The following is a 14,705-nucleotide window of genomic DNA, read 5'->3' on the forward strand; positions in this document are numbered from 1 at the left end:
TTCTGACCAGCATAGAAACAGAATACCACCTCTTAGGACGGGAGACAGATTCCTGCTTTTTCCCCTTTTAAATTTCGCTGTCAATTCAACCCACTTGATTCCGCTCTTCTTTTGAACCAAACACCGGAAACAGGCGCAGTCAGAATGAGCTAGCCGATTCTGGTGCCTGATTCCCTGTAGTCCAAACTCACCCAGTGTCTAATCAATTGCATGCAAATCAATGGTTAAGAGAAGATAGCAACAATTAACGTTTCGAAGTTCTATGATCCAATGGCTACTGAGTTCTATGATCTTCTCTCTTTCTTTCTGTATACGAACACACACAAAGTTTCACAATAGACAAGTGAAAGATCAAGAAAGTGCGTGAGCTTCCATTTCCGACTGAACCAGGTTGGCATAGACACCATTGAGATGGGTAGCCATGAGCTCTTCATGGCTCCCATACTCGGCAACGGACCCATCTCGGACCACGGCAATGCGATCCGCCTCACGGATTGTAGCGAGCCGGTGTGCCACAATAATAGTGGTGGCCCGCTTCGAAACCTTCCTCAATGCCTCTTGCACATGCTTCTCCGATTCCAAATCCAAGGCACTACTTGCCTCATCCAACAACAGAATTTTCGATTTCTTTAGAATCGCCCTCGCTATTGCTATCCTCTGCTTTTGCCCGCCCGATAGTTGAACTCCGCTCTCCCCTACCTGCACCACATACAAACCCTGAGTTAATTCTTCAAAGCAACTACTCATTTCCACTAAACTGGTTTGACAACCATGCAAATTTATGTTATGTGCCTAAATTAAATGGGTCCTACTTAGGGTGCCCTTGTAAAATCAGCCTAAGGGGTGCCCCCATTGGCTGAGTGTCACCAAAGTACATTTATAACGGCTGCAGGACAAAAAGTATTAAATGCACTGTGCTGACCTGCATCGACTTTCAGCTGATTTTTGGAAGGGCGCCCATGAGTTTAGCATTCCTCTTAGTTCAGATATTTGTAGTCTGTGTAGTGTTTTCCGCTAGTTTTTAGGAGTCTTAGAGACAAGGGTTCAGGTGTCTAGATTGAGCTTGGAAAGTGAGGTTTCTATTAAGTGTAAATAGCATGCAATACTTTTCAAAAGGATGAAGAAATTTATCTTAGAAATTGTGTTTTCCACGCAAAAGAGGACTAGCCCTTCCATTGAAGTGGTTCCAGAGGCTGGTCCTCCTCCTAAGAAGACCAATCATATTGCGAACCAATTTGGGGTCAAAACAAATGGTAAACTAATTTATTAATTACACCTTAAGTGGGACCATCTAGGCACGTAACAATTTACCATGGGATTTGCTAGGGACCCTCACATAAGTCATTTCATGGCTGGGCTGCTGCATGTGAGAGCCACCCCGGGCTTAGATTTTGTTTTATCATTAATTCACATGGGGTGGCTGCTCTAACATGCAATAGCCCAGCCGCGAAATGCCTTCTGTGATCCTCACTAGCAAATCCCATTTACCACATAGGAATGCTAAACTCAAGGGCGCCCTTGCAAATATCTAATGAAGGGCGCCCCCATTGGTTGCATATAAAAAATGTAACAGTCAGTGAACACTAAATGCACTTTGGTTACGTGGGCAATGGGGGGCCCTTTCACCAGATTTTTCCAAGGGCGCCTATGAGCCAAGCATTCCAACTCAAAAGAAGAGAAAAACCCTACATACTTAACATACCTTTGTTTCATACCCTTGTGGTAAGCCACTAATGAACTTATGAATAAAAGCCTCCTTAGCAGCTTCTTCAATCTCACCCCATGAGGCCCTCTGATTCCCAAACGCAATGTTCTCTCTTATACTCCCTGCAAACAGAGCCGGCTCCTGGCCTACCAAAGCACACTGCTTCCTCAACCACTTCACATCAAGTTTCCTCAAATCAACACCACCCATCAAAATCCTCCCTTCAATCGGGTCATAAAACCTCTGCAACAGCCAAATCACAGTCGATTTTCCACACCCACTTCCCCCAACCAAAGCCACCACACTCCCTCCTTTCACTTTCAATGAAAAATCCCTCAAAACAGTGATGGTAGGCCTTGAAGGGTAAACAAAATTCACCCCCTTAAACTCCAAATCCGCAAGTTTCGAACTCTCTATCTTCTTCCCTTTTTGCTCATCTTCCCCAATAGCTGGCCTTCTGTTAATAATCTCCAAAGCAGAGGGAATTGCAGTCGGTGCGTTCGAAGTATCGGGCGCAAGACCTGCTAGTTGACCTACTGAAAATGAACTCAAAACTAGTATTAGAAAGATCTTGTAAACGTCTCCAAAGTTCGCATGGCCGTGTTTTACGAGATAAGCGCCGAACCAGAGAGTGAGAGTGTAAGCTCCATACATTGCTCCTTGAGAAAACCCAAGTGCCAGTCCTAAAATCTGCGTCTGCTTAGTCGATTTCTTAATTGGTTCTGATAATGCCCGATTAAATGAAGCGACTATCTGTTCTTGAGCCGAGAATGTAGTCACTGTTCTTATGTTCGAGATGGCTCCGGCCGCAATATTACTCGCTCTTTCGTACGCACTGTTATCTAATTTTGGACCAATATTTATAATCAAGCTGAAATAGCTGGCGCCAAGTGTTAATGGTGTCAATGCAGCTGCCAAGAGCGTGAGCCGCCAATTCAGAATGAAAGATATGAACAAGCCAACAGAAGCTGAGCTAAGACCCATCAGTAAAACTGAAATCCGATCTCCGAGAACTGACCGGAAGCTGATGCAATCGCCGGAGAGCCTCGAGACGAGCACGCCAGTCGAGTTTTCTTCGAAATCGAACCATCCCGGTTCCTGTTGTGGGGACAGATTGGTATGGTGAATGATCAAACGGTAGACATGGAAATAATCAAAGTAAGAAACACAAAGAGGGTTAGAAAGAAGAATTAAAAAATGGGAGTCAGGTAGGTAAAGCAAGCCGAAGCTTTCTCTAAGACTTTAATTTTCTTACTTACGCATGTGGATACTAGGAAATAAGCTCTAAGCATACATTGCCTACGCCAAGAACAAGAGCTGCACCCCGAGCTCAAGACAACTAGTATGCCCACACTAGGGGGGCCTGTTCTTTTCAGATTACGGCAAGCAATTTTGAGTCCAAAATCAATTAGTAGACTTATAATTGAACGTATCAATTTTAAGTCTAATAATTGATTTTGGCTTCATAATCTCAAACGGACAGGGCATTAGAGAAAAAGAGTAGAGTCAAAGAAGAGAAAAATTTTATTCAAAAAATGTGACCCCAATCCTTCTTTTATATAGATCATAAAAGCACACCAAGGTATCCTTTTAAATGAAAGTGGACTTTCATTTAAAATAACACCTTTTTCACAGCACTAGTGTGTTTTGAATGGAAATGTCATTTAAAGTGTCTTTTGAAAAACTCATTTCTCATATTTAAAAAGATTTAAAAAAATATCCAACACACCTGTTTGAGGATCGACTGGAAGAGTAGCGATCTAACTCGTCTTGTGAGCTTAGTCCCAGCCCAACCACAGAACCCTTGTTGGCCGGTCATGGAGATCACACAGCCCACACCCAACCCAACAAGAGCCAACGCTAAGTATCCCACTTCTTTTTTCATCTTCCTGCTATTATCATCAAAGTAGATCTGAAGAGCTAGTCCCAGGAGGTAAGGAAAGATAGATAGAACTGCACCAGCATGGATTCCCAACAGAAATCCCAATAGCAGCATCGGAATCTCTGGCCTCTGTAATTTCCAAACCTCCGAGAGACGAAATTTATTGGATTTCTTTCGTTTTTCCCCCTCTTGTGGGTCCTCTTCTAAGCCTTCTTCTATGTAAATGGATTTCAAATAGATAGAGTTTTCCTGCATGGATTTTACGTGAGAGAAATAGGCAGACTCTTCTTTGTCGTTATTGACACCGTGGGGTTTGGGTTTGGGTTGGGATTTAGAGGCGGTGATGTTTTCATTGGCGAGTTTGACTAGGTCAGCGTACTGACCGCCTCGGTCCATTAATTGCCGGTGATCGCCGGTCTCGATGACGGAGCCACGGTCAAGGACGACTATAGTGTGGGCGTTTCTGACCGTCGCTAGCCGGTGGGCGATGACGAGGGTTGTACGGCCAGTGGAGATGTGGTCAATGGCTCGTTGGACCACGGACTCGGATTCGGGGTCAAGGGCGCTTGTGGGTTCGTCCAATAGCATGATTTTCGGGTCTTTGATCATGGCACGTGCGATAGCTATCCGTTGTTTTTGACCGCCGGAGAGTTGAACGCCACGGTCACCCACCTGCCGGGAAAAAAGGTAAAATTAAGGGAGGAGTGGCATTATTAAAAGAAGGGGAGTGAGGATGTTAGTTTATAACTTTATATTTACCTGTGTGTCATAGCCTTGGGGAAGGGTTGAGATGAAGGTGTGGGCATTTGAGGCCACGCAAGCAGCGATGGCTTCTTTTTTGGTAGCATTTTCTTTGCCCATCAACACGTTTTCGAGTACAGAGGTGGCGAAGAGAACGGGTTCTTGGCCTACCATACCAATTAGACCTCTCAGCCATTTTACTTGCAGGTTCCTTATGTCATGTCCGTCCAAGCTAATTGTCCCTGTCCAAAGTATTTACGTAATTCAACAAAGGGTTGAAAATTGAGTGGGCGTGGGGCGGCCACCCTTGATATTTGATCCAAGGATCAACAAGGGGGCTCATAGGCTTAGTATTTCGTCCTACATATGTGCTTAGCCTAGGTTCTCTCTCTCTCTCTCTCTCTCTCTCTCTCTCACAGAGTTAGGGTGGCTTTCGAACCTTTTATTGTATCATCTTTCTATTTATCAAATAAACCGGTAGGGGTACGTCTCTGCCAAACCCCAGCTTGCCCACCAAAAAAAATATATCAAGGGCGGCTGGATCAGGATCCTGCCTGATTTTCATAACTCGGACAAAATCAATCTAGATCAGGATCCATCGAACTCGGTAAATCAACCACTTTGTCAGGTTTGAGTTAATATTACTATACAAAATGCTAGAAATAGCTAATCAATAAAAACTAAACTTTGACCAGTGTGTCAAGAATCGTCTGATTTGACTCAGTTGACTCGGCAGAATCCATTGCATGAAATCCTGCCTGATTTTCACGACCCGTCAGTTAATGACAGAGTCGAGTCGGTTGACTTCCGAGTCGACCAGCCATGGTTTCAGAATACGATAGCAACCCATTAATCGACCTAACAAGTTTTTATTGACTCAAATAGCTCGATTCCAACAAGCTCTTAATTGACTCAATCGGGCCAAAACCGAGTCAGAAGTCAATTGGGCCAAAGATGGTGGATTGATTAAGTAAAACACTCATCTGGTAATTAATCTTTTTTAACATTTTTGCTTTGTAATCCTCAAAGTTGATCGAGATAGAGCTCACCATTATTAGGATCGTAGAACCTCTCTATGAGTGCAAAAATGGTGGATTTTCCACCACCACTGGCTCCCACCAATGCGAGGGTCTTGGAAGCGGGGACCACGAGATTGAGGGACTGTAAAATTGGGGCCTGAGGACGAGCTGGGTACGCAAAGCTAACATCATTGAAGTCTATTCTCCCTCTGATAGACGAAACTTTGCTTCCTCTCGTGTCGTAAGGATCGATCTCTGGGACTCTATCAATAATCCCAAACACCCGGCTCGCCGCTGCCGTGCCTTGTGCAAATTGTGCAAAGTAGGACAGTGATAACGCAAGACCCCTGAACATGATCACCACCGAATGTCAAGGGGGTGAAAAATATCATTTGCCATAAAGCAAAAACCATAGATTCACATGATGTGTGCAGTGTGAAAGAAGGGAAATAATAGTATGAGAAGCCTCAATATGAGAAGGGCAGGAGAAGCCTCGATATGATGAAGGGCAGGAGAAGCCTAATCGGGCCGATGACTTTTGTCACCTCGCCCTTCATTACGTATGGCTACCATGGATATGATATGACGAAAATCTGGCATTTCTCAGATGATCCAGATTATCTTGTCAATGGCTTGCAAATTCCCCTAAAATTACTTGCATATGAACATGTATGCATGTGACTCTTTGCATATAATTTAGGTAAATAATATATTCACCCCTCTTTTCTACCCAGCAACCCTTATGGTGTAAAAAGAGTAGTCTGAAATTCTGAATACACTAGAGTAAGGGTGTCAATTTTGGCTCGGGCTCGAAAGCTCGCTTGAGCTCGGCTCGAATCCTTAACGAGCCGAGCCGAGCCGGCTAGTTAAGCTTAACGAGCCGAGCCCGAGTTAGGCCAAGCTCGACTCGGCTCGGGTCGTTAAGAATTTAATATGTTTAAATATATATATTATATATTAATATATACACTAAAAGGGTTGTCTAGGGAGTGAAAGGGGGAGGCAAAATATGTCACTTCTTTTTTGGAACCCCATTTGTTACTTGGACCACCCCCCTAGTGTAAAAAGAGTAGTAAAAAAACACTAGATAGGGCTGTCCAGGTAAAATGAGGGGTGTAAAATTAAAATAATTCGAGCTCGATAAGGCTCGCGAGCCTGACCGAGCCGAGCCTGGTTCGAGCCCGAGCCGAGCCTGGCTTTTGAGCTTAACGAGCAGAGCCGAGCCGAGCCTGGCCAAGCTCTGCTCGGCTCGGCTCGTTTACACGCCTGCACTAGAGAGTAGAGAAGGTGGTGCAGGAAAGAGAAGGGGGGAATATATCTCTCCTCATAAATTAATATGCAAATTACGGTTATAGATAATTCTATATCTATCTAATTTAGTAGCTTTCAAGTAGCTTTAGGGCCTGTTCTATTTGGTTTTTTAGCTCAAAACTGATTATTGGACTCAAAATTAAAGGCAATTTTGAGTTAATATTTAGTTGACTCAAAATCAATTCTCAATATCCAAAAGGAAGAGGGCCTAATCCAAAGCTACTATTGGACTCAAAATTGAAGGCAGTTTTGTGTCTAATTATCCGTTTTGGGCTCAAAATCAATTCTCAAACTCAGATAAATGAGATTGACAAATGCGACATTAAGACCACTTTAGAAGGCGTTAGTAAGATAGATATAATACAAATCTATCCATTATTTGCCTAAAAATATATATATGCAAATTGTTCTAACAGATGTATCAAGTAATTTTAAGGTTATCCAAAAGGGCCCAATGATGAATGGCTAAATTGTTCTAACAGATGTGACTATGTAATTCTAAGAGCTTCTCATAGTCCCATTCCACTGAAAGAAATATGAGAGAGAGAGAGAGAGAGAGAGAGAGAGAGAGTGATTACCTGCCCCCTACATTGACACCAAAGAAGCAAGCAATAGCTTCTCCTCCAGTGATTTCTCCTCTAGCAACTAAGATAGATCCATACCAGAAAGCCAAAGCCCATGTTGAATATGTGACCAAGTAAATGACCCCCATGCCCGCTCCTTTTGCAAACCCTATTTTTGCCCCGAAAGGCACTGATCTTTCCAATAAATCAGAGTATTTAGTGGTCAAATGATCCTCCGCTACGAAAGAAAACACGGTTCTAACTGAGCTGATCGCCTGCTCCGCTATGCTTCCAGCTTTTCTATACATAACCTTCAGAACCATGAATGTAAAATTAAAAGAATTAGTGATAACATGATAAAACAGATTAATAATTGTTACACAGGGGTCCCATTTTAGGCCCTGTTTATTTTGGATTTTGAGTCCAAGGCTGATTATTGGACACAAAATTATGTTTAATTTTAAGTCCAACCATCTGTTCTTGAATCACAATCGGTTCTCAAAATCCAGAACCAAATATAAGCCCGATAATCAGTTTTGGACTCAGAATCGATTATTAAAAATATCATTTCAGATTAATCTAAAATGTGTATTTAATAAATTACCTCTTCCTTCGACACTAGGCCAACATAAACGGCCTTATAAGCCATACCGCAGAACATCATCAATGGAGTGACCGAGAGGACTACAAAAGCTACCTTCCATGACTTAATAAATCCCACAATATAACCACAAATGAAGGTGAATATATGGTGGACGAAATGCGCCATCTGCGTGCAGGCTACCGGAATTAGCATCAACGGGAATATAATATTTAAGTATAGATGTAAATGCCATGTATAGATGGGAAAGAAATCGTGTTAGGCATTCCACTCTAGAAATTTTTACTTGGGTCAATGCGGAAGGAACATGGGGCTAGTGTCCAAATTTGCTCATTCATCAAGCCGGCCCCACCATAGATGGGTCATCACATCATACATCAAACCGGCCTCACCATAGATGGTCATCACATCATACATCAAGCCGGCCCAGATGAAACAAGCATAACCATCAGATACTCTCTTCTTCTTTTTTTACTATTTTTTCCCCTATTTTGCCACTCAATGGCAGTGAGAAAATCGATAGGCCGGCCATCCCACATATCCAATATACAAATGAATCACCCTTCTCGAAATCGTTATTTTCATTTCTTATTCAGCGGAGCACTGGAGCATGTTATCATCATCAACTTGCCCGAGTCGAGTGTTTTTTACTTGGCCGCGTTCTTACTCAAGTGCACACCATGAGTTACAGAGTCAATCGAAACGTAGTCCTTTGACTATAGAGTTCTTCTCTTGGGTTTGGACTTTGGAGATAAGGACATAAGGTGGCATGCCCCATCGATCTTGTAATTTTTTTAGCATATTAATAAAAGTTAAGGTGGCCTGGGTTCCTACTTAAATTTCGGATTGTGAAAAAAGGTAAACAGAGTAATCAGTCCCATCTTACTCCACGGTATCACACAGAGTCTAATAGGATTTGCTTTGGCCGCATTTAGCTAGCTCCTGTGTTTTGAAACACTGATTCATGGTGTACTTTGCTGTTACTTACAGTAACTCTTGTAATAATAATAAGAGGAAGTCTAGACTGAAGGAAGCCATTGCAAAAAAGAGGTGAAAGGGCTCCCCCATTGGCTGCACATCACCATCATGTTTGACTTTTCAGCCGTTATTAATGCATGATGGTGGTGTGTAGCCAAGGGCTCCCTTCAATCTAGAATTCCTCTAATTATATTAATAATAAATTGGGCAATTACGTCTGGAGGAATGATAGAATATAGGGTGCCCTTGCAGAAATCAGCTTCAAGGGCACCCCTATTGGCTGATTCCCCTATTGGCTGATTTCTTAAAAGTAGACATGGTGATGCGCGTAAAAAAGTGGGATGGCGTCTAAAAAAGTGGGAACAGTGTTGACTTTTAAGAAATCAGCCAATAGGTGGGTCCTTCATTCTATCATTCCTCTTAAGTATGGGTGAATTGTTTGAAGAAAAGGAAATATAAGAAAAATCGCTAACCTTCTCTCCCATCACTTCTTGAATCTGTGCAACATCACTGGAAATTCCATGCATGATATTTCCGGTAGTAATTTCGGTGTCGAAAAACCCAATATCTTGCCGTAAAACTGATTGTAAATACTTTGTTCGTATCCTTTGTGCCGATCTCTCCCCCACCATTCTCCAGCATGTGATCTCTGTAGAACCAAATGATCATATTCATATATAAAAAACCCAACTGTCATTAACAAGAGAGTTTAAGACCCTCTTTGGATACCTGTAAAAAGTTGTTGCCCGTAATCTTACATGCAATTGATTTTGATATTAGGTATTACTAGTAAAAATGCACATGCAACCATTTAAATTATCCATTTAAAATTGTACAGACCACATCATAGGTTGATCTAAACCATCATGTGATGGAACACCAACATCAATAGGTTGTGCCCGTAAAATCATTTCCTTAGGCTGATCCTAACCCTCCAATCTATAGAGGTCTCCATGATTGTTGTTCCTCTTAAGGTGCCGAGAATTCGCCAATATTTTTACAGGTGTCATGCATTCGTAATATCAACATTTCTGTAATTTGACCCGCACATAGTGAATAAGGAAAAGTAGTTTTTTCGTCATCGTTAGGGGTGCAACTTGGGTGTCAACCCGACCCAATTCGGGTTGGGTTGGGTCGGGCTGACCCGATTTGATATGGTACCAATTGTTGACCACCTCAACTCAAGCTTGGTTGTTTTGGATTTTGAGAACCAATAGTGAGTCACCAATAATCAGTTTTTAACTCACAATCGGTTCTCAAATCCAAACCAAACAGGGACTAACAATTAACAAAGGAAAATATTATCCGCACTACTATATTTTGATGATCACACTCCTCACTTTATTCAAGTATGGTATGGCCTGCACTATAGGATTATCCAAACCGTCCATTGTGGGCTGTGGAGACTATTTCAATGTTGAAAAAGAAAAACACATATATACAAAACTTCTTCAGATGAAACCCAAATTCAGGTTTCAGGTCGGGTGGGTTGCCCGACAGCCCAACCAGACCCAACCCGATTTTCAATTGGGGTTGATTTTTCCCAACCCAACCCAACCCGATTTGCGAAAAAGCTTTACCCGACCCAACCCAAATTCGGGTTGAACCCGACCTGCGTGGGAACATCCAAGTAACAACGACGGTTTGAAATTATATATACTACTAATGTCCTCACTACCATATTTTATAATGGCACTACTCATCGTATTTTGATGATCGCACTCCTCACTCTATTAAAATGTACGGTATGGCCTATACCCTGTGTCGGTACTTTTCGTATGTAGATTACGATTTTACCCTAAAATAATTTCTCATAGAGATAGATGTTAGATATCAGCAAAGGGGTTAATGGTAAAAGAGTAATGCTGACGTGTAAATCCCAGATAAAAAAGAAAAGAAATTTCTTTTGGATGGGCCACTTTCTACATAGGTTGTGCCCCAAAAATAATTTTCATAGGTTGATCCGAACCCTCCGATCTATAGAGGGTTATAGGTTGATCTAAACCGTCCATGTGATGGAACACAACATCAATCGGTTGTGCCCATAAAACCATTTTCATAGGTTGATCCTAGCCCTCCAATCGATATAGGCTGATCATATCCCTCCAATCGATAGAGGTTTCCATAATTGTTGTTCCTCTTCAGGTGCTCGGAATCCATCAATATTTTGCAAGTTTCCTGCATGAGTAATATAAATTAGTTCTTTCGTCATTATCATATGCCTTTGCCTCTTCTTGGTAGTTTTTTGCCGTAATTGTCATAGACAGGTACCCTGTGTCTGTACTTTTCGTATGTAGATTATGATTTTACCCTCAAATAATTTCTCATAGAGGCAGATGTTAGATATCAGCAAATGGCTTAATGCTAAAAGAGTAATGCTGACGTGTGGATCAAAAGTGGGACACAAGCAGAAATAACGGCAAATGACACAAATGCCCTTACATGTGGGATACAATTGGAATTATGGCAGTGGAACACAAGCAGAAATAACGGCAAAGGGTGGAACACATTAACCCATCATGGTAAAAGAATAATGCTGACGTGTGGATCATAGTGGGACACAAGCAGAAATAACGGCAAATGACACAAATGCCCTTACATGTGGGATACAATTGGAATTATGGCAGTGGGACACAAGCGGAAATAACGGCAAAGGGTGGAACACATTAACCCATCATTTTGCCTTTATATATAGTAGTTAGATTAGATTATTTGCAAATAATGATCAACATAGGTTTAGAAATGATATACCAAATTGGAGTCAATGACCCATTTGAGATAACTTAAATTAATCTTGATAAAAATTAAGTCTTTGATGAGCATTTGTGTCTAGTCTCTTACCCATGTATGATCCAATCACCACAATTGCTGCCAGAGCACCCATGAAAAGGCATATCTGAAACATATAGATATCCAATAAGTTCTCTATAAAAAATTGCCATCATAAGTCAAAGTAGAGAACCAATTGGACTTTAATCCATATTGACAGACGCCGCAACTCATATACTGCGCATAAAATATTTATAACACTAAAATAGAAACATTTATTATTTATTTCCTTGAATTAATTAAAAGTAGTAAGGAAAATAAATTAGACAAAAAAATATTAGTCATACCTTCTCAACATCCTTCATCATTTGGGTTTGGTGCCCTTTAGATTCTCTAGCAATCTTTTTCACAAAATTCCCAAAAAGAAAGGAATACCACGGAAGAGAACCCCCATTAATGAGAGCTCCAACACACCCGAAAAACACAAGAAGCATATCCCACTTTGTAGAATATTTGAACAAGCTAAACAATCCAATTGATTCATTTGTCCCCAAATCATCATCCTCGTCCTCATCATCACCATCATCATCAGACATAAATTCCCCGTTACCATCATCATGATAATGACTCATTGAACGAGATACATCGTGACCATGGCTATGCCCATGAGCCTCATGTGCGAATGAATGATGTTCATCATAGTCATGACCACGAAGATGACCGTGACCATGATCATGACCCCTAACACCATTACCACCATGATGATGACCCATCGAGGCATCATGACCACGGTCAAGCCTATGGCCCTCATGCGCATATGCATGATGTCCATCAATGACATGACTACCGTGAGACGTCGGACGATGATGACCATGACCATGATCTCTAACATAACTATCATCACGATGATCATGAGATAAAGATGATCGAAGTGCAGTTGAACGACGATCATGATTAGAGTGATGACTAGGGTGTGGGTCGGACACATGAATCTCACGCTCCGCGACCAAAGCTGGTTTATCATAATCTATCATACTAAGGTCATCCATGCTTGCCAAGGGGATAACCCCACCATCCTTGAAAATTCTCAAATTTGAAACTCGATTGGCCTGCCTTGAGGATCCATCAAATGAAAACTCTTCTTTTTCTGGTTGAACATAGCTTTGGAGCTCCAATCTCCGGGCCGGCGACGTTCCCCGGCGAGAAATATCATAGTTGGGATTAGCGAAGCTATTGAACCGGCCGGAGGTGTGGGAGAGATAGTAGTCGTTAGCGGTCCGGCGGAAAATTCTCCGGCGGCGGCCATTGGAATGGGTTGGGGTGGCCCAAGGGCTAAGGGCGGCACCTAGATTGCCACCCTCGCGCATGGTGGGCTCGAATTGCCATGAAATCTCGCCTTGCCACGACACATCTCCGTCCACGGAGAATGGAGAGGCTGGAGTTGGGTGGCGCTGTCTACGAGCACGAGTTGTGAGAGAACGTGATTGATTGTATGAGCTTGTCGGAGATGGGTGGTGGCCTCTGTGCTGAGAACGGTGGTAAGGAAATGAATATTCAGTTTCAAATGAAGAACTAGCCATGGAGAAGAGATTTGTTTTTCCAGCAATGAATGGAATTCCCAAAGATTATGGATTATAGGGTAGAAGAAAAATGGAAAGAGAGATGCAACTCACAAGCCCATAAGGAGGAAAAGAAGAGTTTACATGATTCAGGCACATACATCTAGTGTTATTGAAGAGAAAGTTACAAGAAATTGAGATGTAGAGGGTTGGGGGTATGTGTTTGTGGACTTTCAAAAATTACTAGAGAGAGAGAGAGATTTCTAGCATTCAAATTAAGCTTTGTAATATATAAGACAGGAGCCAAGACAAGAGCCAACTTTTTAAGGTCTTAACGTTTTTTGGTAGGGGATTCTTCTAGGGCTCGAAGCTTTGTTTCTGCCGCCCTTGAATTGTTACAGATGTAAAATGATTAGGAGAACCTCCTGTGTCTTTAGTGTCATGTTTTCTTGTGAGGGGATTCTTTTGTTCATTGCCGCTTCTTTCTCATTTATTTTGTTTTCCTTCTTTTGAGTTTAGGAGTAAGCTGCACGTGTAAGCACCAAATCCTTTTATGGTGCATTAAAAATTAAAAAAGAAAAATTCTTATAAATTATTAAAATTCCATGGCAAATGGTTCAGGCCTCAGGGTTGAGTCAAAGTGTGGGCTAGTTATCGACTCATCTAAGATGAGAAAGTTGAAAATGGTAAGAAACTATAAGAAGCATTGAAAACAATATTGCATTATTACCTTTTATCTATTCCAAAAGTTTAGATCAATCACTGAAAATTATGAAATGCCCAAAAACTCAAATTTTTAGCACCTTACTGTTCAATAATACTATGGTGGCCAAAATGCTCCTGGAAGCTTCAAATTAATGTTTTTTTTTTGTTTCCATCAGATAAACGGTTTAAGATTCAATGAGCATTCACACACAAAAAAACGAACACAGATTCATGCTCTTGAGAGTTGTTCAAAGGACGTTGCTGTAAAAAATTATAAGAAAATTTTAGCTTCCTCTAAGACCCTAGGTAAGAGAAAAACTCCTAACTTCAACTAGGACTCTAACAGAAACAGGCCTGCATCAATTTTAAAATGAAAGTTGACACAATTAGTATCTGAAGTCTAAGAAGTTGTTGGAAACCTAGAAATTTAACTATGATTATTTTTTATGCAAAAAATTTTCATGAAAATTCTCTACTCCGTTTGGAATTTTTTTGGTTCTTGGGATTTATGTGGAGCTAAAAACTCTCTGGGAGATTGGTGGAAAAAAAAAGACTCCCTGGAACTATCCCGGTAAAATAAAAATCCCATGTTTGGTTGACCGGATTATGGGCTTCGTTTGGTTGCTTGAACTGTTGGGAAGAAAAAAAAATCTTCTGCAAGCTTATTTATAGTTCCTAAGAGTTTTTTTTTTTCTTTTTCGAGGATAGGGTTTCGTGCGGGGTTATTTTGGTTCCTGGGATTATTTCGGCCCAGCAACCAAACTTGGGTTTCCCAAGGAAAATCCACAAAAGTAATAAGAACCAAAAAAATTCAGGCAACCAAAAGGATTAGCCGACCCAAGCTAGTTTGGTACAGAGGCTTAGTTGAGCTG

At 41.4% G+C, this 14,705-nt stretch overlaps 1 protein-coding gene across 1 annotated transcript; it reads right to left on the reverse strand.

Annotated features, from left to right (window-relative positions):
* Positions 1–247: 247 nt before the first annotated feature.
* Positions 248–13,149, reverse strand: LOC143876426 (ABC transporter B family member 19-like). The gene is made up of 10 exons (XM_077378120.1): positions 11,917–13,149; positions 11,642–11,696; positions 9,274–9,449; positions 7,826–7,990; positions 7,237–7,532; positions 5,378–5,694; positions 4,347–4,570; positions 3,435–4,259; positions 1,703–2,803; positions 248–699 (listed from the first exon to the last, which is right to left on the reverse strand). The coding sequence occupies exons 1-10, from the start codon at positions 13,147–13,149 to the stop codon at positions 352–354; spliced, it is 4,740 nt and encodes a 1,579-aa protein (XP_077234235.1). The 3' UTR covers positions 248–351.
* Positions 13,150–14,705: the final 1,556 nt, after the last annotated feature.

This window comes from Tasmannia lanceolata, unplaced genomic scaffold (genome assembly GCF_043159265.1).
Source record: "Tasmannia lanceolata isolate RefF3 unplaced genomic scaffold, GAP_Taslan_0.1 ptg000005l, whole genome shotgun sequence".
NCBI lineage: Eukaryota > Viridiplantae > Streptophyta > Magnoliopsida > Canellales > Winteraceae > Tasmannia > Tasmannia lanceolata.

Excerpts from the sequence above, each read along its gene's own strand:
- LOC143876426 (XM_077378120.1), bottom strand. The coding sequence starts at position 13,149 with ATGGCTAGTTCTTCATTTGAAACTGAATATTCATTTCCTTACCACCGT. Across the intron at positions 5,695-7,236 it reads GGTGTCAATGTAGGGGGCAG|GGGTCTTGCGTTATCACTGT; the intron begins GTAATCACTCTC and ends GATCATGTTCAG. Across the intron at positions 700-1,702 it reads CACAAGGGTATGAAACAAAG|GTAGGGGAGAGCGGAGTTCA; the intron begins GTATGTTAAGTA and ends TATGTGGTGCAG.